Raw genomic sequence first — 25,286 nt, 5'->3', positions numbered from 1 at the left:
GGACACACCTCCTCCAGCAAACCATCTCTCTTAATTCTTCCCAAACAGTTCCTCCAACTGGGGACACGTATGCTGACGTATGAGCCTTCGGGAGCATTCTCAGTGAAACCATCTCACTCTGGGAAATTCATTCCTTTGTGTTCCTTATCCCTCATGCCACAGTAAGTTCCATTAGGACAAACACACTGGCTGTGTGCTCCACTGCTGTACCCTCGGGGCAAACGTCTCTACATTCAGCACACAGCAAACTACATCTAGAACCAATGCTGAATGGATCACAATCAGAAATTAGGAGAGTGTGGCAAAATACACCTGGGAACCTGAAGAGGTGTTGAGGTGTAGCATTGGTTTTCCCTTTCCAATGTACATTGTATCATCTGGAGTTGAACAAACAGCTACCCAGAACCACCTTCACTAGCGTGCAGCCTAGGCATCCGAATTTTTCCACGTTCCATTTGTGGGAGGCAGCTAAACTTGAAGTGATTGCCCTAAAGGCAAAGGGTCTACAGCCGAGACAGCAAAGCGATGTTTAGAGGGCACAGTAAATACGACTTGGTGAAAGTGGATGAAGGAGGAGTGTCGGGGAAGAACCCTAGATTTCTGGCATGGCCATGGTTGAATGAAAGAAGTAAGTTTTATTTGTTTTAGATAAATTCCTGTCTCATCTCAGACAGACTTGAACTACAGGTATGTCTTAGTTACGGTTTCTATTGCTGAAAAAAAAAACAAAAAACAAAAACAAAACATGACCAAAACCAAGTTGGGGGAGGAAAGGGCTTACTTGGTTTACACTTCCAATCACTGTTCATCAATGAAGAACTTCAGGACAGGAACTCAAGCAGAGCAGGAACCTGGAGGCAGGAACTGATGCAGAGGCCATGGAAGGGTGCTGCTTACTGGCTAATGTTCCTCATGGCTTGCTCAGCCTGCCTTCTTATAGAACCCAGGACCACCAGCCCAGGAATAGAACCACCCACAATGGACTGAGCTCTTCACCATCAATCATTAATTAAGAAAATGCCTTACAGCCTTGCCTACATCCCTGATCTTATGGGGAGGCATTTTCTTTCTTTCTTTCTTTCTTTCTTTTTTTTTTTTTTGGTTTTTCGAGACACGGTTTCTCTGTGTAGCTTTGCGCCTTTCCTGATCTCGCTCGTAGACCAGACTGGCCTCGAACTCACAAAGATCCACCTGCCTCTGCCTCCCAAGTGCTGGGATTAAAGGCGTGCACCACCAACGCACGGAGAGGAGGCATTTTCTTACTTGGGGATCTTGCCTTTCAAATGACTAGCTTGTGTCAAGCTGACATAAAACTATTCAGCACAAGGTGCCTTTATAGATTCAAGTGAGATGTCCAACAGATGTATCTCTTTCTTAATGGATGAATATTACCCTAGTGAGGAATAGACATCCTTCCAATTTCTAGGAAGACAGAAAAAGAAACTGAATCTCTGAGAACCATGATGGCTATACAGAGTCCAGACCATTGTTATTTTGCACAACTCAAAGCTCCTTCCCAGCCATTGCCCCATCTACACTGCAAAGCTATTCTTGCATTTTTCATAGGCTTAAAGTGTCCTTAGATTATTGTATATTGCATGCAGTCTTCAGGCAGCATTTAAAGATGAACACATAATGGCTCTCAACTTCCAATAAATGAAAAATCATATCCTAAATTACTTCCTTTAAGATGTGTGGTCAAAAATACTGAACCTTAAAACTGTCCAGACTGTTTCTAAGTGGGAAAAATTTACTGGGTTATCAAAGATGCCAAATGGAGTTTGGTTAGTTTTTAATTTAGACACACTGAAATGAGGATCAAAAGTGATATATTTAGATTAAGTAACAGATGGTGAATGGACATTCTGGCATTTCTTAGTATTCTAAGGAAGTGATCTAAATCCTCCCCAAAAATAAACTAAGAGGATGGGATTGGGACTGGAAAAGGATCTGTTTATTCTACTAAGAATCTATAGCAAGTCTTGAATAGGTGAAAAATTCAGAGGGGGTCTGACTGGATTAAGAGATGGAGAATGGAACACACAGGCTGGACTAAAGTAATGTCGAATTTCTCAGAGATCGATAAGGGCTGAAAAACTTCTTTGAGAACCGAGAGCAGCAGAAACCCGTCTCCACACCTTAGCTCGGCTCTCCGGAGGAGGGCTGCCAATCAAGCAGGTGAACCGTGAGAAACAAAGGGGTGAAAGCAGACTGCCAAGTGCCGAGTCGGGGTCCTCCAGCCCGCGACGCGCTGCACCGGGGGCGTGGCTCCTGCCGTCCCCACCTGTCACTCGAGAGAGACGAGGTCCGGGTTAGCAGAAGGGCGTCGCCCGCCCTACAGTCCCCGGCGAGCAGCAGCCGGCGGCAGGGCGACGACGAGAGCGCGCAGCGCGAGGCCAACGTGCGCGAGCCTACGGACGGCCGCATCCGGGAGGCGAGCGGGGCTGGCCCCGGAGGGGGAGGGGCGTGACGTCAAGACGTAGGGTGCGCGCTGGGCGGGGCCACGCCGGGCGGGGCCGGGGTGGGAGGCGGGGGCGGGGCCAGGGGTGAGGGCGGGGGAGAATGGCAGTTGAGGCGCTGGTCCCCGGCTGCGGCGGTCCGGCTGGAGTCACTGAGGGAGCTCGGGAAAGCGGCCGCCCGCAACACTTGCACCGGTAGCTCCTGCCCTAGCTGAGAAGGTTCCGCGGCGGGGCTGAGGGGCCGTCCTCCGTCCTCCCTCCGGCTTCTGCCTTCGCGGGATGGGCCTGCTCGCCCGCTGCCCCTCGCCGCCGCCGCCCTGAGGAGCTGAGGTACGGCGGGCGCCGGAGCCGCGGGGGCCGGGCGCCTCCCTACGGTCGGGGATTCGAGGCGCGGCTCAGGCCTCGGACCGGGGCCGGGTCGTGGGGTCCGCGGCCCCGCCGGTGTTGTGACTGGCCGCGCGCGGCGCTGCCCCGAGCGGGCGAGAGCCGAGGGCGGCCGCCGCGGGGAGGCGGCGGGGGCGGAGCGCATTCCTGACGGGTGAAATCGGCCCTAACGGGACGCTTTCCGGGCCTCGCCGCACACTGGCCGCGGACTTCGCCCCCGAAGCCTGCCGCCTGGGGCCCGGGAGGGCGGCGGGGAGGTGAACACACACTCAGGCACCCGCGCGGCGAGCCGTGCGGCCTGGCGGTGAGCGTGTGAGCCGGGGTCTTCCGGGACTCCACCTCCAGCCTGTTCTCCCTTCCCGAGAGTGAGGCCACTACTTTGAATTTCCAGTTTTTCCTACGGTCTGGGATTCCACTCTGCCGTTGCTCTCCCTCTTTTTCCATTTCCATTAATGGGAAGAAGTAGTTCAGGGCTCATTAATCCCGAGACAAGGGCAGCGAATAAAAGAGGGAAGAGGATGGTGCAGGCTATATATGGGAGAAAGAAAGGTTTCATTTTTTGCTCGTTGCCCCCTTGGAGGTAGAAATACACGGCTGCTGCTGTACTTTGTGTAAGATTTGCTGTTGGGAATGTCGGTAAGGTTAGAAAGGACGGCCTTTAAATGCCGCTGCAATTTTCAAACCTGGAGGTGGGCGAGAAAGGTTGGTGTGAAATGATAGCAAACGGCAAACATGAAAGCCGTCCTTTCCTTGGCTGGTGCTTTCAAAATATTTTGATCTTTCTACATTCGTGTGTGTGTGTGTGTGTGTGTGTGTGTGTGTGTGTGTGTACACACCTGGCTGTCTTTTTTCGTTTGTTTGTTTCTTATTTTACCCTGGATTCATTGACCCTTTTCATTGTATGTAGTGTGACGATATACTTGTTCTTTTTTTTTTTCTTCCGGTTTTGCTGTTAACCGGTCTCAGTGCACATCCTACCGCTACTATGTGTAATTCAAGCCATTTCCATATTTGCTTGCTTAAGCTTCTTTAACATCGAGCTGCCTGTATTGAATTAAAATGTAAATATTTAGAAAATGGCGATGACCTTATTTTCAAATGTTCTTTACTTGGTACATGCAATTTCTTGGGAAAGGATTTGGTATTAAGTCTTGGGACTTACTAAACCAAATTATGCAAAACAAAAACAAGCCCCCCTTTAATGTCTTTTTAAATTACTGTATACAGTGTAAGCTTAAAATTCATATCACCATGGCAAGAAATTTTAATTCCATTGCAAGATGTCTTTCTGAGAAAGAAAAAATATTAGCTCAGGATTCTCATTTGAGAGCCTCAGTAAGATTAATTTTTTTTATGTCTCAGGATTATTTTAGAAGTTGAAACACAGCCTATTCCTTACTAAAATAGTTTCCTGAAATGTTTCATCTTGGAGATGCCGCAGCTGAATATTAGAATTAATATAAATAATTTTCGTTGTACTGTTGTCTAGCTAATGCTAGAATTTAACTTTGAATATTTGTCGCAGTTTGTTTAATTTTTGGTGCCTTTTTTAATCAGGCAAAATGAGAGTACCATGCTATTGTCTACTTAAGTGTTGTTAAAGATACTTCAGCACCTGGAAGAAAGTAAATGGACTGACTTTCCATGTTTGAACACAGGTAGTCAGATGATACTTTTACAATTGTTTGTGTAATGTACTTGGGAGTTATCACTCTTTTTGAGATAGGGTTTCACTATGTACTTTGGTTGGCCTGGATCTTGTATGTATACGGGCTAACCATGAGTTCATACTACTGATAGGATTAAAGGCCTGCGCTCCTTGCCCAGCTAGAAGTCACCATTATTCTCTAATGGGATATATATGTATATACAATTTCAGGGGTGTGTGTGGAGGGGGGCTAGTCTTGAGGATAGGACTATGCTAGGCAAATATCTTAGTACCCCTTTTCTTTGTTTCTTCTTTCCTGTCTTTTGAAAGGATCTTGTATATTTGCATAGCAGGTCATGGTTTTTCCTGAACACTTAGATATTAAACAGAAATCCTTTGGTTTCTAGTCAGTCCTACCACCTAGTACACATATGTTCTCTGATCACCTGCTTTCCACCTCTTGGTGTTAGTATCTGTTTGTAATTTAGCTACTCTAGAGGTTGAGGTGGGAAAGTAGTTAAAAGCAAACCTGAGCGATTAGCTAGACCCCATGGCAAACAGTAAACATTAGTAACAACCATCACCATCACCTGCAGGGCAGTGAAGACTGAGAAATACAGTTTCCTGAAGTTTCTAAGAAGGCAGACTATTTGTGATAACTTGAATTGTCAAGTGCTTGGCCCAGAGTAAGGTGGTGATAAATTTGGTACTTTTATATCAGAGTTATTCATTTGTGTCTTCTCTACTCAGGAAATAAGGTTTTAGAGAACCGTCACTTGTCCTCCTGAGGGTACCTAGGTGACAGTTGTCAAATGCAGGCCTGTTCTTACTGACTAAGCATATGCGCTTTTATTGATTTTATTGTTGAGGTTTAGCTTAAAAAAAACTTGAGCATCTTGGGCTAACAGCCAAAGTAAAGTTGAGTTTCTAAATTACTGTTTGATTGCATGTTACATTCCATTTGTCCTGCTACTTCTTCAGAACAAAGTAGTAGCCTGTTTGGAAAGACTCAACACTCATATAGGGAATACATTGGCTGAATGAAAGCCTTTAGCCTACTCCTGTTTAGCAAGTGTTAGATTACCAGTAACTGAATTTACTAAAAAGTCACTATGCCAATTCTTTGTTAACTGACAGAAGATGCATAATGTTGAAACAACTTATGAATAAACACACTTATGCAGCTGAAGAGTGAAGGAAAGTATTCATTGCCTAAAACATTTGTATTTCAGATAGTGGTAGACATTGAAATAATTTTAGGTGTTTAAAATTTGGATACTTCATTGTTTCTCTATAGTTGTCATACATTAGTGATACTTGATATATGAAAATGGGGGAAAAGCACTTTTTGAAAATAAAAAAAAAATAGTACTGGGATGGGCAGTGGTGGCTCACGCCTTTAATCTCAGCACTTGGGAGACAGGGGCGGGTGGATCTCTGAGTTTGAGGCCAGCCTGGTCTACAGAGCTAGTTCCAGGACCGCCAGAGCAACACAGAGAAAACCTGCTGGGTGGTGGTAGCACACGCCTGTAATTCCAGCACTTGGGAGGCAGAGGCAGGTGGATCTCTGTGAGTTCGAGGCTAGCCTGGTCTACAAAGCGAGTTCCATGAAAGGCGCATAGCTACACAGAGAAACCCTGTCTTGAAAAAACAAAACAACAACAAAAAACCCAAAAAAGATATATTGTTTTCATTGTTGTTATCAATAATATCTGAAGAATTATTTTATTGTATTTTTGTGTGTATATTTTGCCTGCATGTAAATCTAGTGTAAGACATGTGTGCAGTTTTTGTGGCAGCCAGAAGAGGGCATCAGATTTCTTTGAGACTGGAGTTACATTGGTTGTTAGCTACCATGTGGGTATTGAGAATGAAACCCAGGTCGCCTGGAAGAGCAGCCAGTGTTTGTAAATGAGTCATCTCTCCAGGCCCTGAATACTTTATGTCCATATGTGTGTGCCTGAGTATATGTATGTGCACTACATGAGTGCAGGGCTGAAGGAGTTAGAAGAATTACTGGTGTGTGAACTGCCATGTTGGTAACTGAACCCAGGTTGTCTGCAAAAGTAGTAAATACTTTAACCACTGAGCTGTCTCTCCAGTGGAATAATTGTTTTATTGTTAACATTATTTTAGAAGCTATTCTACCTTAAAACTCTTGTATAGCCTTGTTCTCTTGAGGTTATCTAGTGTTTTATTTTGTTTCCTGGATTTTGAGACAAGGGCTTGTATAGCCCAGGCTAGTCTTAAAGGAATTTACTGTGCAGTTGGGGATGACCTTGAATTCTTAATCCTCCTCCCACCTCCCAAGTGGTAGGGTTACACACCCACCCTAGCATTTTAAAAGTCATTTGCTAGAAGATTACTAATTGTTGATTTGGTTCTTTTTTTAATTTAAAAATTTTTTATTTTATGAGTATGTATGTTTTGGCTACACGTATTTCTATATACCACGTACATACTTGGTACTCTTGAGAGGCCAGAAGAGGTTATAGATGGTTGTGAACTGCCATATGGGTCCTGAGAATCAAACCCAGATATCTGCTGAGCCATCGCTCCAGCCCTGTTGATTTGTTTTAGACATCCTGTTTGGAAAGGTTTTGCTATGTGCAGGTCTCAGTAGGAGAGAACTAGTTAGCTGTTTTAGCTTCAAAGATAAGTTTGTACATTGAATTTTGAAGCACAGTTTTGGTCAAAAACTACCTTTGTTTATTTAAGCCCCAAAGAAACTTCAGAACTATATCTTTCATCCAAAGCTGGAGTTGTCTCCTTAAAAGTATGTAACCTTAAAATTTTTATTCCACTCCACTCTGGAGACCCCTGAGAGTGAAAAAAGCCCTTATACTGTGAATACCTAGCATGTTGCCACTTGAACTTCTCACCTTGAATCATAGGGAACAAACTAGTTAGAGAAGACCAAGAAGGTATTAGGATACTGATAACAGTAGCAGGAGGCAGAAGTAGGTAAATCTCTGTGAGTTCTAGACCAGCCTATGTAGCTCAGGCCAGCCAGAGCTACATAGTGAGATCCTGTCTCTAAAACAGAAACAAAGTTTCTGGATGAGTATAATGTAATACTAAAAACTACCTTGTCACCAGACAAGTTGCCATTAGTCTGGAATTGCAGATTTATATTTGATAATTTCTAAATCAAGCCTTGTCATTTGTATCTCAAAAGGTTACAATTATTATTTTTATGCATGATCACATAAAAAATGTATAGTAGGTGATGTAAGCTCTGTGGTGGCAGGGTTGTTTTCTTTGATCATACTGAAGGTCTTAGCATGTAGTGAAATAATTTTAGTATTGAATAAGTATTTGCTAAGTAAATAAATACAGTGTGAGACCACACTCTCTTGTACTTTCTCTCTCTCTGTTCTCTTGCCTCTCATTGTGCATATCCCAGGCTGGCTTGAATTCCTGATCCGTCATCTCCTTTCCTTAAGTATTATCAACTATGGTTATATTGTGCTGGGGATGAGGCTCTGGGCCATGTGCATGCTAGGCAAGCACTTTACCAACTGAGCTACATTCCTAGCCCCAAACAGCTATTTCAGTAGAAATACTGTGTGAGCCACAATTGTCATTTAAGACATTCCAGTGTCATATTAAGAAAGTAGAAGAAATAAAGTGAAACTTATTTTTGTAATAAATTTTATTTAGCCTGATACACCCAAAATATCGTTTCAACATAATTAATAGACGACTTTACATTCTTTCATTTGCACAGTAGAGTGTAGCTCTAAGAGTATTGTGTGTGGCATATTCCTTCCTGCAGAAATCTTCATTTTTTTTTTATTGCCATCTTAATAGTTTTTTTTTTTTTTTAAACCTGTCTTTTGAAGCCAAATACAGAATTGGCACTTGCTATTGCCGTATTATTGTGTTGTGTTGAAAGAGTACCTGGATGCTGCTCGGCTTTGCTTTGTCCCTCATTCTGTCTCCCTGTCAGATGAGGGAGTGTGCTGTCCTTTATGGTACTAGGTTACGATAAATTAACTAGGCATGTGCAACACTGGCCACTCAGACAAAACTCTGCAGAAGAGTTCTTTCATTAGTAGTACCTTGTCTTCCCAAGGCTGGGTGTAGAACAGAAGGAACCTCAGTGAGATTACTGTAAACGGAGTGCTGTTACCTCCTCTAAACCCTACTCTCTCCACAGTTTAGAATCCATTATAGTGAGATCCAAAATCCAGTGACAGTTGCCCTTACAAGGGAAAGACAGGAAATTATAGAAGACATGGAAGAAGAGGAGTCAGTGTGACTAGCGGACCAAGATTGGAGTGATACAGCCAAAACCCAAGAATTGCTCATAGTCAGAAGCTGGAAGAGGCATAGAATAGATTCTCCCCCGGAGCTGCAGAAGAACACAGCCCCCTGCTTGTAATCTCAGAACAGAAGAAGTAAGTTCCTGTTGTTTAAGCACCACTAGTTTGTGGTTATTTGACTGCACCCACAGGAAACTAATATATAATCAAAAGTCTTCAATAAAACAAAGATTTGTGCTTATCTTGCCTTTCTGTCATGCATTATGATTATTAGGTACTAGACAGTTACATTCCTTTCTTAGAATTGTCAGGGGAAGTGTGTTAATACCCTCCCAGCCTCAACAGGCTTAAGAAATAGATTATATCCTATAAGATCTGTAACTTTTACTCCTTTTCCTCTTTTTTCCCAGCCTGTTCTTTTTTTGCTCTTCATTTTTAAGGTGTAGTTGACATTTTGGGGGAGGGTTAGATAAACTGCCGATAGGGATAGCTAAGAAGTTCTGCTCCTTCAAGTCTGGATCCTCTCACACTTTTCTCTTTCCTGCACTGACTCCTTCACATCTGTCCCGTATCTTAATGTTGAAGTGCCACAGGACTGATTGTCTGCCTGTCTATAGTAGGTTGATTCCATCCATGCTCATGACTTTACATATCATCCCATAACAACTCCCAAATGACATTTCTAGGTCTGCCTCTACCCCACCTTCAGTTCTAGAAGGTATATTTCCACCTAGATAGTTTTTGTGAAGTGGTCCAGGGTTTTAGAACCTGTTAACATTCTCCTATCTTAGGAGACCTCTGTTTCTCAATGGCTGCTTTTCAAATTGTTCTTTAGTCAATGCCTCTCAGGAGTCAGTAGTTAAGTATTTACTGTCTCCCAGTTAATACATTGTTGAGCTGGCCAGAATGGTTTTCATCTTCCTTTTTCCCAGTTGAACAAATTCTACCTTCTTTGATAGCAGCTTACTGTTTTCTAATTGATCAGGTAATATATTTTATTTATAATGAGTTTGACTAAAACTACAGAGCACCATTCTGCTCTACTTTCTAGTAAAGAACGAGGCTTAAATAGGTCAATGTGGCAAGTGGGTGTGAAGCTGTTCAAGACATACCTCTTTTGGGAGGCTTTGGCATGTGGGAATAGTTTATTTTGAACTTATAGTTTCTGTTTCTGAGAATCATAGACAGTATGTTGGGTAGAAGGTGTGTATATAGTGCTGGAAAATGGTACTTTTCAAGTCTGGAATGGATTTTTGAAAAATGAATACTTACCGATGCTAATGATTTGTCTCCATATTTAGAAGTAATGTTGTGAAAGTATTTGTTCCATCTTTAATGTTAGATCACTAGAGTTAGGTTTGTCTAGCTATGTAGATGTAAGACGACTGAAAACTCTGTATTTACTTTCAAGAAATGTATGTATTTGGTAATGTATTCCAGATTCCCAAGTGGCTGACTATACTAACGAGAAAAGCCATTTCAGGTAGAGAGACGGCTCAGGTCAGGGTAAGAGCGCTTGTTGTTCTTCCAAAGGACCTGAGTTTGGTGCCCAGCACTCACATCAGACAACTCACAACTGACTGTAACTCCAGCTTCAGGGGATTCAACATCTTTTTAGGGACTTTGAGGGCATGAATACATGTAGCATACACACATACACATACACTGGATGGAAATTACAGCAGATAGAAGATGGCAAAAGAAAAGGTTGATAAAGTTGAAGGTAGAATAATAAAAGCTGCCAAGTTAATGAATTGGGGGAAAGAGACACAAAATGAGCATATTGGTCACTGAACAAACTTAAGTTGCCAAACCTACAATTACAATTCCATAAGCAGAGGAGAGAGAAAAATGTGAAAAGAAGTAATTCCTTAAATGTTTGAATTAATTTAAAATCGAAGAAGTTCATTGAATCTCAAACAAAATTAATACAAAGCAAACATCTTATTAACCACACTGCTTGTGATGGCTATCACCATTACCACTTTTATTGTATTTGGCATCATTGTTGATACATATCCAGGGATATGTATAAAGGTATTCTTAAGCCGATGTGGTGGCTCACGCCTTTAATCACAGCACTCGGGAGGCAGAGTCAGGTGGATCTCTGTGAGTTCGAGGCCAGCCTGGGCTACAGAGTGAGTTCCAGGAAAGGCGCAAAGCTACACAGAGAAACCCTGTCTCAAAAAACCAAAAGAAAAAGGTATTCTTAGAAAGGTCTAATTGGAGAAAGAAGACCTACCCTGAACGTGGGCAGCGTCATGAGGAAAAATCAAGTTGAGCGCTGGCATTTTTCTACCTAGATGCAATGTGATCTATATTCGCATGTAAACCTCAAGTTGTTGTTTTGGTTGGGTGTTTTATAATGCTTAATACCAAGCATATAAATTAATAAGACAAAAAGAAAAAGAATCACATTGCCTAAAGGGGAATTGATGAAAACAGCTTAATGCTGTGAGATCTGCACACCAAGATGTGTTAAAGAAGGGTCTGGGGCTGGGGAGATGGCTCAGAGGTTAAGAGCACTGGCTGCTCTTCCAGAGGTCCTGAGTTGAATTTCCAGCAACCACATGGTGGCTCACAACCATCTGTAATGAGATCTGGTGCCCTCTTCTGTCTTGCAGGAATACATGCAGGCAGAACACTGTATACTTAATTTTAAATGAATCTTTAAAAAAAAAAAAAAGAAGAAGAAGGGCCTAAGACTATAGGAATCTGGTACCAGATTTGGGGGATGGACGTGAGCCGCATGAAGAAATGAAGAGCCCCAGAAATGGCAAATATGTTGAAAAAATAGCATCCTAGTTATTCCTGTGAAGAGACCATGACAACAGCATGATCTCTTTCTTCCTCCCTCCCTCCCTCCCTCCCTCCCTCCCTCTCTCTCTCTTTCTTTCTATTTTTGTATTATCAGCTTGATACAGTATAAATTCTTATCTTAATAGTGAAGTGTTTCATTGAGGCTTGCTCAGTAATTGAGTAAAACCAAAACTTATTATAAGCCACAGTCATCCTAGTGTCTCCCCTGCTATATATATAGTCTCCATGGTTCTGTGGGTCAGCATAGTCTTATAAAGCATTTCTTATAAAGGAAAACATTTAATTGGGGCTGGCATACAGTTCAGAGGTTTAGTCCATTGTTGTCATGGCAGGAAGCATGGCAGCATGCAGGAGACATGGTGGTAGAGAAGGAGCTGAGAGTTCCACATCTTGATTTGAGGGCAGCAGGAAGAGACAGAGCCATGGCTTGAACTTCTGAGACCTCAAAGCTCTTCACCTCCTAGTGACATACTTCCTCCCACAAGGCTGCACCTACTCCAACAAGGCCACATCTCCTAATAGTTCCACACCCAATGAGCCTATGGGGGCCATTTTCTTTCAAACCACAACAAATTGGCTCTGTCTTTGGAAGAATTATTTTTAATTACATTTTTGAAGGGGTGGGACATGTGTGTCTGGGCATGAATGTGAAGGTCAGAGAACGTTTCAGCTTGCAGGACTGAACTCAGGTCATCAGACGTGGTGACAAGCACTTGTTGAGCCGTCTCATTGGCCCTCTGAAAGGGGTTTGTAAGCATAAAACTAGGACAGTAACTTATAAAGGAGTTTCATAAATATGACAATTAAAATCTTAAATTAAAAACCACATTTGGATAAGGTAAATATTGAATGTTTTCAATTAAAAGGGAACAGTGTTTAAATGTAAAAATGAACAAAAAGTGAACAGATAAAGTAGGGATACATGTAAATGCATTTGAAAGTTGTTTACTATTGAAATAAATTGAAGTTAGTAGTTTTTGCTACTCAAAAAACTGTTACTATAGTAAAAGATGTTGATGAGCATTGAGGGAAATAAGCACCAGGAACACAGCATCTTAGTAGTCTACTTCAGGTGCTTATTTTAGAAGTTCACATCATTTAAAAGATAGTAGGGGATTCATGCACCATGATGTGACTTTATCAGTTTAATGGGTTGGATGGAGCGAAGGTCATTATTCAATAATTAGTGTTAAAATAATTGGGCAGCTATTTAGAAGTAAAAGTTTGATCTTTTGCTTATATTAAAATATTGAATGAATCAAAAATTTAGGGAAAAATAAACTTTAGAAGTAGCAGAAGACATTATAGAGTTTTATTTAATTTTAAAATACATTTTTCAGTGCTTGAGAGTCAGAAACAAGCAGTTCTGTAAGTTTGAAGCCAGCATGGTCTCCATAGCAAGTTCCAGGCCAGCCAGGGTTACACAGTGAGGTCCTCCTCTCATCCCAAAATTCACTAAATTACATTTGGCTATAAGTGGAGGGTCTCTCCTTCTATTATGTAGGTTCCAGGGATTGGGCTGAGGTGGTCAGTCTTAGTGGCAAGTACCTGAAGCTATCACCATTCCATTAATTTTAAAAGTATAGTCTTGAAATGTGTAAGCCCTTTCTAAGTGGAAAAAACAAAGGTCATAAAGACAAAGATGTGAATTGTAAAATTTTTTCATTGGAAAATAGCTGTATAATCAAATACAAATTTTTAAAAAGATATCGACGTGGCACCATGTTTCTTACATAAAACTACATCTTTATATAAATAAGGGAAGGTCACCATCAGGATTTTCTCTTGAAGTATTATTTTAGTCTGCAGACTTTGTGTGTGGGTGTATATTTTGGGGTGCGGGGGAGATGAACTCACTAGCATACTATTTTTTTTTCAAGTTTGATTTTGGGGAGAGAACTGACTAACAGCTGTCTCCCTAGCCCTGGTCTGCAGACATTTTTTACCTAGCCTTCCTCATTTCCAAAGTACCTCTAATGAATTATAAGTCATTTATTTAAGTACATGATTAGGAGATGTTTATCTCCTAATAGAATACTTTGAATCTGTAATACTTGAAATTCTATAGTGTCAAGACACCTAACATATTTAACATATTTTATTATATCCCATAGCAACTTGTGGGATAAAAAAGATTGTTTTCACAATTTAAAATTTTACCTATAGACCAGGCAATGGTGTGCACGCCTTTAATCTCAGCACTCTAGAGGGAGAGGCAGGCGGATGTGGTCTACAGAGTGAGTTCCAGGACAGCCAGAATTACACAGAGAAACCTTGTCTCAAAAACAAACAACAACAACAAAAAACCCCACCAAACCAAGCCAAAAAAAATTATGTGTAGAAAGACTATGGTTTAATAAGGACACATCAGTAGTAGCAAACCTGAAGCATTTTTTTTGTAGCAAATACTATTTTCTATAAGCTACACATTGTGTGAGGTACCAGAGAGACATAGCTTACATTTCACTTCAGTGATAAGTTAGGTTTACTTAGATACTTTGTCAAAAGTTGGTTTCACATTATTCTCCTAACTTCTGTTTGGAGTGATTGATATACATATTTGTAATGGAAATCACAGACTCCTAGAGCGGTGGTTCTCAACCTTGCTAATGCTGCCACCTTTCAATATAGTTCCTACTGTTGTGATGACCCTCGATTATAAAACTACTTCGTTGCTATTTCATAACTGTAACTTTGCTACTCTTGTGAATCGTATGTAAATATCCTATATGCAGGATATCTGATATACGACTCCTGTGAAAGTGTCATTTTACCTCCAAAGGGGTCATGATGCACAGGTTGAGAACCACTGTTCTAGAGTATTGTTGTCACTAGAGATGGCTGAGGTCTTGACTCCCAAGTTTCTTCTGATGCTGGGTATTTTTTGTTCACCTCTCCTACCACATCCTCCAGGTCCCTTTTTAAAAACTGTAGCTCAGGCCAGGTGGCACCTGTCTTTAATCCCAGCACCCAGGAGGCAGAGGCTGGTAGGTCTCTGAGAGTTTAAGGCCAGCCTGGTCTACATAGTGAGTTCCAGGAAAGCCAGAGCTACATAATAGAGACCCTGCCCTACCCCAAAATTGTTGTTTTGTTTTTAATAGTTTTTTTGAGACAGGGTTTCTCCATGTAGCCCTGGCCGTCCTGAACTTGCTCTGTAGACCAGGCTGGCCTCAAACTCACAAAGACCCGCCTGCCTCTGCCTCTGCCTCCCGAGTGTTTTAGTTGTTTTCATTTTATGTATATGAATGTTCTTCTACACCACGTGTGTACCACACCAGATATGTGTGTGTGCCTTGGACCATTGGAGGTCAGAAGACAGAACTGGAGTTACAGACCATTGTGAGCTGTCATGTGGGTGCTGGATACAGGACTCCAGTCCTCTTCAAGAGCAGCAAGTACTCTTAACTGCTGACCCGCTGTTCCAACCGCTACATCCACTCTTCATTCACCTCTCTGTCTTGCCTTGTGATCCAGAGCGTTAACCTCTAAGAATTGTCTCAGTTGTCCTCTTGTTGACTTTAGTTGAATTTAGCCAAGTTTGAGGCCCTGGTTGGATATTGGACCCAGAGGAGAAAAAAAATGGGTATTTATTCTTTCCTTTGTGCGTCCACCTAAGGGATGGCAGCAGCTTTATCTTCATTAAATTTTCCTTTTAACCCTATCCCCACCTTTCTAAGTGCACATTCTTCACTTACCTCTTTGAGAATGCTGTTTTAAGATTTATCTATATCTATTTTCTGTGTCTTGGTGTTTTGTGCCTGATGCCTGCAGAGGTCAGAGGAGAGCACTAGATCCCCTGGAACAAGGTACATGGGTAGTCATGAGCTGCCCTGTGGGTGCTCGGCTGAGCCTTCTCTCCAGCACTAGCTTTTGCCCTTACTAAAACTGTGACCATACAGCCTGTCTTCAGTCTGTGGATTGAGCCTTCTGACTGTAAGGTACTCCATTTGTAAATTCAGTATTTAAAATCCAGAGCACACTTTGCTTTAAATCAGTAGTTTGTTGATTAGATGTTTCAGTTGAACTGTTCAACCTTTCTAGTTTTTACACAGTGTAAGAAATTAATTTGTCAAATTAATTACATTTTAGTGTCAAAACAAACCAATCCCTTGCTAGAGAAATGGCTCACAGGTTGAGTCATTCATTTTCTTTTCCATTTCAGTTCCCAGGTCCAGGGGGTCTGATGCCCTCTTTAGATACACACACGCACGCGCACACGCATGCGTGTATAAACCTTAAAAACTGTTCGTCACTTTTACTAGGTCTATAGAACACGTGGCTTTTATATGTAGTACAAACACCTGTGTTTGGGCCATTTCATTTCATTCCTCCTCCTCTTCCTCTTCCTCCTCCTCCTTTCCCTCTTCCTCCTCTTCTTGTCCTTTCCTCCCCTTCTCTGTCTGTCTCTCTGTCTCTCTCTCTCTCTGTCTCTGTCTCTCTCTGTCTCTGTCTCTCTCTCTCTTTCTTCTTAAAAATAGGAAGTGTAACTCTGGCTGTCCTGAAATTCACTGTGTAGATTAAGCTAGCCTTGAACTCATTGTGAACCATCTACCTCAGTCTCAGTGCAGTTCACCACCTCTCTGGGCTCCATTTCATTTCTCAGTTCCATACATTCCTTGAGAGATGGATGAAAGAATCAAGGGGAGGGAATATAAACACTGGACTAGAAGTTAGAAAAGTAATATGACCTGCTTTTCCTTGGTTGAAGGAGGCACTGGGGTTCCTTTGCCACTGAAAAACTAATTCTCTAGTAGTGAAAGTATATACAGTTAGAATTGTGCTGAATGTGAAAAGAAGCAACATTTCTCACTGTTTCACTAGCAGATGACTAGAGTTCCTTATGACACTGAAGTGACTGTGGAGTCTACTTACATTTCACTCTATCTCAGGAGCCAAGCTCTTCTAGGATTTTTAATTACTGCTCCATACTTTCATTCTTGGGGAAAGGATCTCATTAAATAGATAGGCATTAATATCATGGAGGTTGCATCCATTAGAGTTTTCCAGAGAAACAGATGTCACAGATACACAGAAAGATTTTTGTTTTGTTATGTTGTTATGAAGGCAGAAACATACTATGATCTGCTGTGTCAAGCTAGAGGCTGAGGAAATGTTTGGGAACCAAAGGAACCAGTGTTAGAAGTTCTGGTCTGAGTTCAAAAGGTCTGGGAACCAGGAGCTCTCAGTCCCAAGAGTGGGAGAAAGGTAGATAGATATCAGGCAGAGGGCAGACTCCCCTTTTCTCTTTCTGTCTCTCTATCCAGGCCCACAGTTGATTAGTTGGTGCTCACACACATTAGTAAGGTGCTCTTCTCTATGCAGTCTGCTCTCTTACATACCAACCGAAATTTTTCCCATCACTGCTTTTCTTCATGTTATCAGTGTTTTGTAGCTTAACGAATCAGTTGGGAATCTTTCTGTACTCTTTATTATTTGTTCTTTTTTTTTTAAGATTTATTTATTTATTATGTATACAGCATGTATGCTTGCAGGCCAGAAGAGGCCACCAGTTCTCATTACGGATGGTTATGAGTCACCATGTGGGTACTGGGAATTGAACTCAGGACCTCTGGAAGAGCAGTCAGTGCTCCTAACCTCTGAGCCATCTCTCTAGCCCCTATCATTTGTTCTTATTCTAAAATGGTTAAGTATTTGTTGTACAGTGCAAGCATCTGGGTTGGGAGAGATTGAGAGAGATTTAAATCATAAAGATTTCAGGTTCCATAGACAGGAATGTGCTGAGGAGGATAGGATAGCTTATCCATGCTGGCTACTTACAGTGAAGGAAGCTGGGTTAGCATATCCAACAGCAACCTGCAGAACAAAGAAACTTCCTTACTTTTCTACACTTGGGGGCAGGAGCCTCTGAACTTAGAGGGAGAAGTCTAAATCTTTAGAGAAGGTACTAGGTAGGATAGAAGGTTGTAGTTTAAGAAGCGAATTCTGTTGTCCCACCCTGGGGCAACTGCATTTTGGGGCTACTGCATTTTAGGAATTTCGTCCTTTAGAGAAGGTACCAGATAGGTAAGGCATGGCTGATTCCTCTACAAGGGCAGCATCTGTGACCTAATGAGGGGTGTGTGTGTACATATGTGTATGTACATGAGTGCCTGTAGCAGACTAGCTCCCACACTTTTTTACCCCAGGAACTCTTGAGGAATGAGGGATAAGAGACTTAGTTAGAAATAGAGAGTAAAGAAACAGAGAGAAAACACAGGATAGACTCGAGTGAGCCTGGATCCTTATCCACTGGCCCAGAGCTTGGGTAGAGCAAAAGACCTCCCCCTTGCTAGTTAGACCCTTACAAACACCTGGTACCCAGGCCAGTGGTCCAATCAACCTCTTATGCAGTCCTGCTAGGTATAACCACTAGGAAACCTAGTGGGCTCTAACATGTGCCCATGTAGAGGTTAGAGGAGGACATTCAAGTATCTTTATTTCACTCTGTCTTACTCCCTTGAAAAAGACAGAATCTGTAACTGAACCTGTTTCTTTATCTAGACTGGCAGCCAGCAATATCTCTACCTCTCCCTGCTCCTTGGGATCATAGGCACAAGTGGCTACACCTAGCTTTCTGTATATAGATTTAGATTCAGGTCCACATGCTTTTGTAGTAAGTGCTCTTACCCAATGACCATCTCCCTAGCCCCATACTTTGGATCATTTTTGGTTTGGTTTTGTTGTTTTTGAGACAGGGTCTCACTATGTATCTCTGGCTGCCCTGGAACTTACTATGTAGACTAGACTCATGGAGATCCACCTGAGTACTAGGATTAAAGGCTTGGTGTATGCCACCATGCTTGGCAATACCTAGGATCTTATATAGTATATATAAATCCAGTGGACCGTATTTGTAGACTATGAAGTAATTGGATATATATATTTTTTATATGTGTGTATGTGTCTATATACACACACATATGCATGTCTAGGAGGTCTGATAATGCTGATAATGAAGCCACAGTCTGATAGTTTCTGAATTTCTGTTTTTCCATTTATAAAATGAGAATAATGAAAAATGTTTTTAGCTAAAATTTGTTAATTGCAAATCATTCAGGAGAGAAAAGTGAGCTGCTTGTGTCCCTACTTCTGGGGTGGTAAGATGAAGCATTGACTATATCTTCTGAATTTGCTGTTACATAGATCTCTCCTTAATCTTAATATGGCTTGCAAGATGGTTCCTTTTTAAAATATATATAAAGGTGAATTCTGAATTCTGTATTAGGCTGTCATTCGCTATAATTTCTCAATGATACCCCTCTATGTTTTGTGAAAAATGAGATATTTTTAAGACAAAGTAACAGGTAAATTTTATGAGTAAAGGCTTATAATTACAACTGGTATATGGATAATGTTTCTTTAGATTACTAAATTACAGATTGGAAGTATGTGTATCTATCTGTTAACAGTAATAATCTCAGTGTTTAGTACATGGAGGGCAAGATTTCTACTGTGAGATTTCACCAAAGTTCTTGTTTACTGAGGCATTCCCAATTCTCTTTAGTCACATGTTTATGGATAATTCCCTTGGACCATTTCTCCAAAGGATGGTCATTAAATTGTGTGGATTTTGAAAAAAGTGTTGGGACTGGAGAGGTATCTTAGCAATTAAGAGTACTTACTGCCCTTCTAGAATACTTAAGTTCCCAGCATGCATATACCCCTACACACAGCTACATAAACACGCACCTAATTAAAAAAAAAAAAAAAAATATATATATATATATATATATATATATATATATATATATGGTAGCATGCACTTTTAATCCTAGCACTTGGGAGGCCAAGTGTTTGAGGCCAGCCTGGTCTATATAGTGGGTTCCAGGACAGCTTGGGCTATGTGGTGAGATCTTTTTCTCAAAAAAGCTAGTTAGATGGTGATGGTACACACCTTTAATCCCAGTACTCCTGAGTTAGATCAAGGCCAGGACAGGTGGAGCTACACAGGTCTACAGAACTCAAGTTCCGGGACAGGTGGAGCTACACAGAGAAACCATGTCTCAAAAAACAAACATGCAAACAAAAGCCACAAAACTAAATAATTTTTTTTTAAAATAAAAATAGTCTTATTGCCTCCCTAGCATAATGAGAAACAGAGAATGTGAGAAACAGAGAATGTGGTTTCCCTTGTGAGGGCAGAAGGCAACCTATAGGAATTTGTTTTTAGGTGAGTATGTTTAACAGAGTTTGTTGGCAGAAGTTTCCGTCCTGCCAGCAGCTCCCAAATAAACACACTGAGGCTTATATTAATTGTAAATGCTTGGCCAATAGCTCAGGCTTGTTAACTAGCTCTTACATTTAAATTAACCCATAATTCTTATCTACCCTCTGCCACGTGGCTCAAGTTGTGTTACCTCATTTTCTACAGTCCTGCTTCCTCTGTATCTGCTGGTGTCACCCTGACTCCACCCTTCTTTATCCCAGCAGCCTTAGTTTGGTTGTCCTGCCTATACTTCCTCCCTGTTACTGGCCAGTAGCTTTTTATTAACAATGAGAGCAGCACATTTTCACAGTGTACATGATTATTCCACAGCAAAAGTGTCTTTAGTATTAGTGGTTGTTAAGTGAAGTGTGCAGGCAAATCACTAAGGAACATTTTAAATATCAAAAGAACACCAAAAGTTGTGTCCCTGTTCTACAAATGGTCTCATACCATAGATACTATTTTGCGATTGTCATTTCTCAGCACTGTTTGAATCTTTCTATAGCTTACATTTAGATTATAGTTTGTTCATTTAAGTGCCCAGTTGAATACTCAAACATTATTTATTTACTTATTTATTGGTTTTTCAAGACAGGGTTTCTCTGTGTAGCCCTGGCTCCCCTGGAACTCACTCTGTAGACCAGGCTGGCCTTGAACTCACAGAGCTCTGCCTCTGCCTCTGCCTCTGCCTCTGCCTCTGCCTCTGCCTCCCGAGTGCTGAGATTAAAGGTGTGCACCACCACCACACAGCTAATATGTGAGATTTTTAAAAGACCGTCTTTATTCTATTGAGTTGGTCTGACACCATCCTAATAACATGCACATTACCATAATTGTGAAATTATAGGAAGTGATTGTTTCTAGAATGTAAGAGACCCTCTACCTAGAATGTTTTTCTTCAAGATTATATAAGCCATTCCTAATTTTTTTGTTTTCATGTGCATTTTATTCCTAATTAAAAACAAATTAAAGGGAGTGAGTAATCTTTTAAATCAATGATAGCATCAAGATTTGTCTAAGACTTTTGTAACAATTGTTTCAGTTCAAATGTAAAAAACCTTATATTAGGATTTAAGAATGTCTTTGCTATTTCAGTATTCATTGTACATTTTCCTGTAGACTAATGACTTTAATTTTTATGCTAATGGTTATAGAACGTACTTGTTAAAAATTTCACAGAGAACCTGTAAGATTATAAAAACATATACATATAAAAATACAGTTAAATTTTTTGTTTCTTGTTTTTTAGGACATCTGTGACAGCAGTCTTCTCTAATTGAACTTTTTCGAGATTCTCTGAAGGAGTCAATAGGATTTTTTGCATCATGACTTAATCTGAATACAAGAACAAAAATTAAATTTTATTTTTAAGTATAATGAAGGGCTGCGTATGAACACTGACCCCCAACTCATTTCTAATGAGCATTTTAGACATGAGTTTACATCGGCAAATGGGTTCAGATAGAGATCTTCAGTCTTCTGCCTCATCTGTGAGCTTGCCTTCTGTCAAAAAGGCACCCAAAAAGAGAAGAATTTCAATAGGCTCTCTCTTTCGGAGGAAAAAGGATAACAGGCGTAAATCAAGGGAGCTCAATGGCGGGGTTGATGGAATTGCAAGTATTGAAAGTATACATTCTGAAATGTGTACGGATAAGAACTCCATTTTCTCTACAAATACCTCTTCTGACAATGGATTAACTTCTATCAGCAAACAAATTGGAGACTTCATAGAATGTCCTTTGTGCCTATTGCGGCATTCTAAAGACAGATTTCCTGATATAATGACATGTCACCATAGATCTTGTGTGGATTGCTTACGACAATACCTAAGGATAGAAATCTCTGAAAGTAGAGTTAATATCAGTTGTCCAGAATGTACCGAACGGTTTAATCCCCATGACATTCGCTTGATATTAAGTGATGATATCTTAATGGAAAAATATGAAGAATTTATGCTTCGACGATGGCTTGTTGCAGATCCTGACTGTAGGTGGTGTCCAGCTCCAGACTGTGGGTGAGAACATACATTTGGCTTTTCTTAGTTTGTTTTTCTCTAGGGATAAGATAAGAATTTTCTTGTAGTCTAAAAAACAGTCTTAACACTCTAAATAGCTTATTCAAGAACAAAACATTTTGGGTATATACCAGACTAAGTATTGAAATTCAGAAATCCTAACTTGTTTTTATATTGTCTCATGCATTTATATTTTTACATGCATTTTGTGAAGACTACTAGTGAGATGGTGGGGAACAGGATTAAGTTATAAGCAAATTTGAATGTCCTCACCCATGAAAAGTTTTATTTGGGGATAACAGAATGCTCAGTGTTAGGGTTATTTGTTGTCATAAATAAATGATGCTTTTGAAAGGCATTTATACCACAGATAAGTGTGTTTGTGTTCATATGTGAACATTTTCAGGTCTCAAGAATTGCTACACAGGAATTCTACAATTCATTACCTCAAGCTCTAAATGACAAATGTCATTTCCTCCACATTTAAAATAAAATTATTTTGCATATGTATTAGATTATTATGTAACTGCAGCCATGTTGTGTGGTTGTCAGAACCAAGAAAAACCAGATATTTGCCCTTAAAGTTAGTTATATGCCCTTTATAGTAAAAGCCACAAAAGGGAGATAGCTCAGTTGGTAAAATGACTGCTTTGCAAACATGGGGGACCTGAATCTGGATCCCCAGAATCCATGTAAAAAAGCTGGGCTTGGTGGACGTATCTGTAGCCTCAGTGCTAGGGGCCAGGCAGAGACAGGTGGGTTCCTGAAGCTCAGTGACCAGCTAGCTTAGCTGAAGTGAGTGGGGAATGATTGAAGGAAGACAGCCACTATCAGCCTCTGGCCTCTTGTGCATGTGCCTCCAAACATATTTTTGTGTGCATACACTACACACACCACAAAAAAGACATAATAAGTCTACTAAAAAGATACAAAATCCATGAATAGTAAAATGTAACATACCATTGATAATCCCATACATTATATAAGTTGAGCTTTTGAAAACCCTGAATTTCTATATTATTTGATTATATATAGATCCAGGAAAAACTAGGATGTGAGTTTTGTGGTGATATATTGTGTCCCCCAATATATTGTGCATCCTAATAAACTTATCTGGGGTCAGAGGACAGAACAGCCACTAGATAGACATAGAAGCCAGAAAATGGTGGCACTCACACCTTTAATCCTATCACTTGGGAAGTAGAGATCTATCCAAACTCTGTGAGTTCAAAGCCACACTGGAAACAGCCAGGCATGGTGACTCATGCCTTTAATCCCAGGAAGTAATGGCAGAAAGCAGAAAGGTATATAAGGCATGAAAACCAGGAACTAGGCTGGTTAAGCTTATTAGGCTTTTGAGCAGCAGTTTGGCTGAGATTCATTTGGATGAGTACTCAGAGGCTTCCAATCTGAGAAAACAGGATCAGCTGAGGAATTGGTGAGGTCAGGAAGCTGTGGCTTATTCTGCTTCTCTGATCTTCCAGCATTCACCCCAATACCTGACTTCAGGTTTGATTTTATTAATAAGACCTTCTAAGATTCATGCTACAGAGTTTATTAAATTATAGTTTCAGAATTTATTGCCTGAATCAAACTAGTTTTTAAGAATTTGTTGAGTAAAATTTCAGATTGCTTCTAGTCTATATTCCCTAATTTTAAATGGAAAAAGTTAAGTATTTCCCATCTGGGTAAATCAGTGAACACACAACTGTCTACCAAGGATTACTGTGTAATATAAAGCATTAAAAAACTTACTTAATACTTTATGAATTCATTAGTTGTGTAAGTCTCAGATACAGTCTAGTGTCAGAGTTGAATTATGCTTCCCGATGCTAAAGAGTTTCTGTTATAACAAAAGCATACATTAATGATACTATATAAGAGCTTATGGGTATAGTTCAGTGGGTAAAGTACGTGCCTATCAAGTGTGAGGTCCAGGGTCTGATCCCCAGCACCATATAAACTGAGGATGTTGGTGCATACTTACAGTTTTAGCACTGGGGAAATGGAAGCAGGACAATCAAGTTCAGAATCATCCTCAGCCACATAGTAGGTTTAAAGTTAGCCAGGGCTGCATAAGACCCTTTCTCAAAAATAAGTTAGTAGGTATGTCTGTGTGTATGTAAAAAGAAGGTAACTCTAAACTAGGCCACAGCTAGCTGAGTTTCCAGGGGTAATGGCAGAACCAAACTCCGGGATCTGTGGTAAGTTACACTCTGTCTCGAAAATATGATTAATGAGCAATGGTTTCAAATAGTTTGAGTGAGAGAGTATATCCTATTTAAACAGCTTAGATGCGATTGTATCACTCGAGCATTTGGACCACTTGCACAGTAATTTCACTAGTGCAAGAGTGAAAATCTTTCTCCTCAAATTAGATTTTGAGTTGGACAAAACATTTTACCTTATCGTTTTAAGAATCATTATATCTAATGCTCCCATAAAACACTTTAAACACTGAGAAATGATTTCTGTTGTATATATCATGTGGAAGAAGAATGTGGTTTTCAGAGTATTTTTCATAAGAAGCCCAGGACACGAGTTATTTAATGCAGTGTCAGAAACTGTGGCCAGCATCAACTGAGACAGTAACTCTAAGGGCCCACAACTTCTGGTTGATGAATAGTCTGTATTATCTTGTCATCACACAGAACACATTAAATGGAATCAGAGAGGCTACAGAGGTAGTTATAAAAGTAAAATAAGAAAATACACATGGATAATTTACTCACTTGCCACATTATTAAAATCGAATACACCTTACAATAGAGAGATTAACACCAAGAGAAACAAAATAGGAACACCTAATTCAATAAATTATATTCTTAAAAGCAAATTTATGGTGGTTATATAAATGTAGTGAAGAATTATCCCTCATTAATTTGGCTGTACAGTAAGTTGGTGTTGATGACTATCAGTAGTCTTAACTACAAAGGACAGAAAACTAGTTAGAGCCCCTTTATTTTTACATTATTGTTTGTGTTGGCTCTCTAGAGATTAAGAGCATAATTAAATGTAGCTGGTAATGTTACAGGTGTTATATTGGCATTGTCTAGAAAACTACCCACTAACATAAAATTTGTACGCATGGTTTGAGCATCATGTAGATGGGTGCTGGGAATCAAATGTGGGTCCTCTGCAAGAGCAGCCAGCACTCTTAATCATTGAGCCGCATCTCCAGTTGCTGCCATTTTAAAACAGACAAACATAAAAACCAACTTATCTTAGCATTAGCCTTTGAACTTCCTCTGATCTCCCATTTTGCTCCTCTTCTAGCCTCTTCATTCCTTCAGTAGAAGATAAGATATGGAAGAGGCTTAGAATAAAATGTCTTTCTCCTTTTCACTGAAATTACCATTTTTTCTTTTTTCTTTTTCAAGACAAGGTTTCTCCATGTGGCTTTGTATCCTGTCCTGGATCTCACTCTGTAGTTCAGGCTGGCCTCCAACTCACAGAGATCTGCCTGCCTCTGCCTCCCGAGTGCTGG

General features: G+C 40.5%; 1 protein-coding gene across 2 annotated transcripts in view; it reads left to right on the top strand.

The window, feature by feature from the left end:
- The first annotated feature begins 2,556 nt into the window (after positions 1 to 2,556).
- Positions 2,557 to 25,286, top strand: part of Rnf19a (ring finger protein 19A, RBR E3 ubiquitin protein ligase) — a 43,802-nt gene continuing 21,072 nt past the window's right edge. Inside the window, exons 1-3 of one of the 2 annotated variants that reach the window (XM_036208285.1) lie at positions 2,557 to 2,789; positions 8,654 to 8,894; positions 21,035 to 21,799. In XM_036208285.1, coding sequence (XP_036064178.1) covers positions 21,204 to 21,799 — 596 coding nt within the window. In that variant the 5' untranslated portion in view covers positions 2,557 to 2,789; positions 8,654 to 8,894; positions 21,035 to 21,203. The remainder of the gene's footprint in view (positions 2,790 to 8,653; positions 8,895 to 21,034; positions 21,800 to 25,286) is intronic. The other variant, XM_036208282.1, reaches the window with a different exon arrangement.

The sequence above is a fragment of the Onychomys torridus genome, chromosome 16 (assembly GCF_903995425.1).
Source record: "Onychomys torridus chromosome 16, mOncTor1.1, whole genome shotgun sequence".
NCBI lineage: Eukaryota > Metazoa > Chordata > Mammalia > Rodentia > Cricetidae > Onychomys > Onychomys torridus.
Note: the sequence above shows the minus strand (reverse complement) of the source record. Positions and strands in the feature narration are given on the sequence as shown.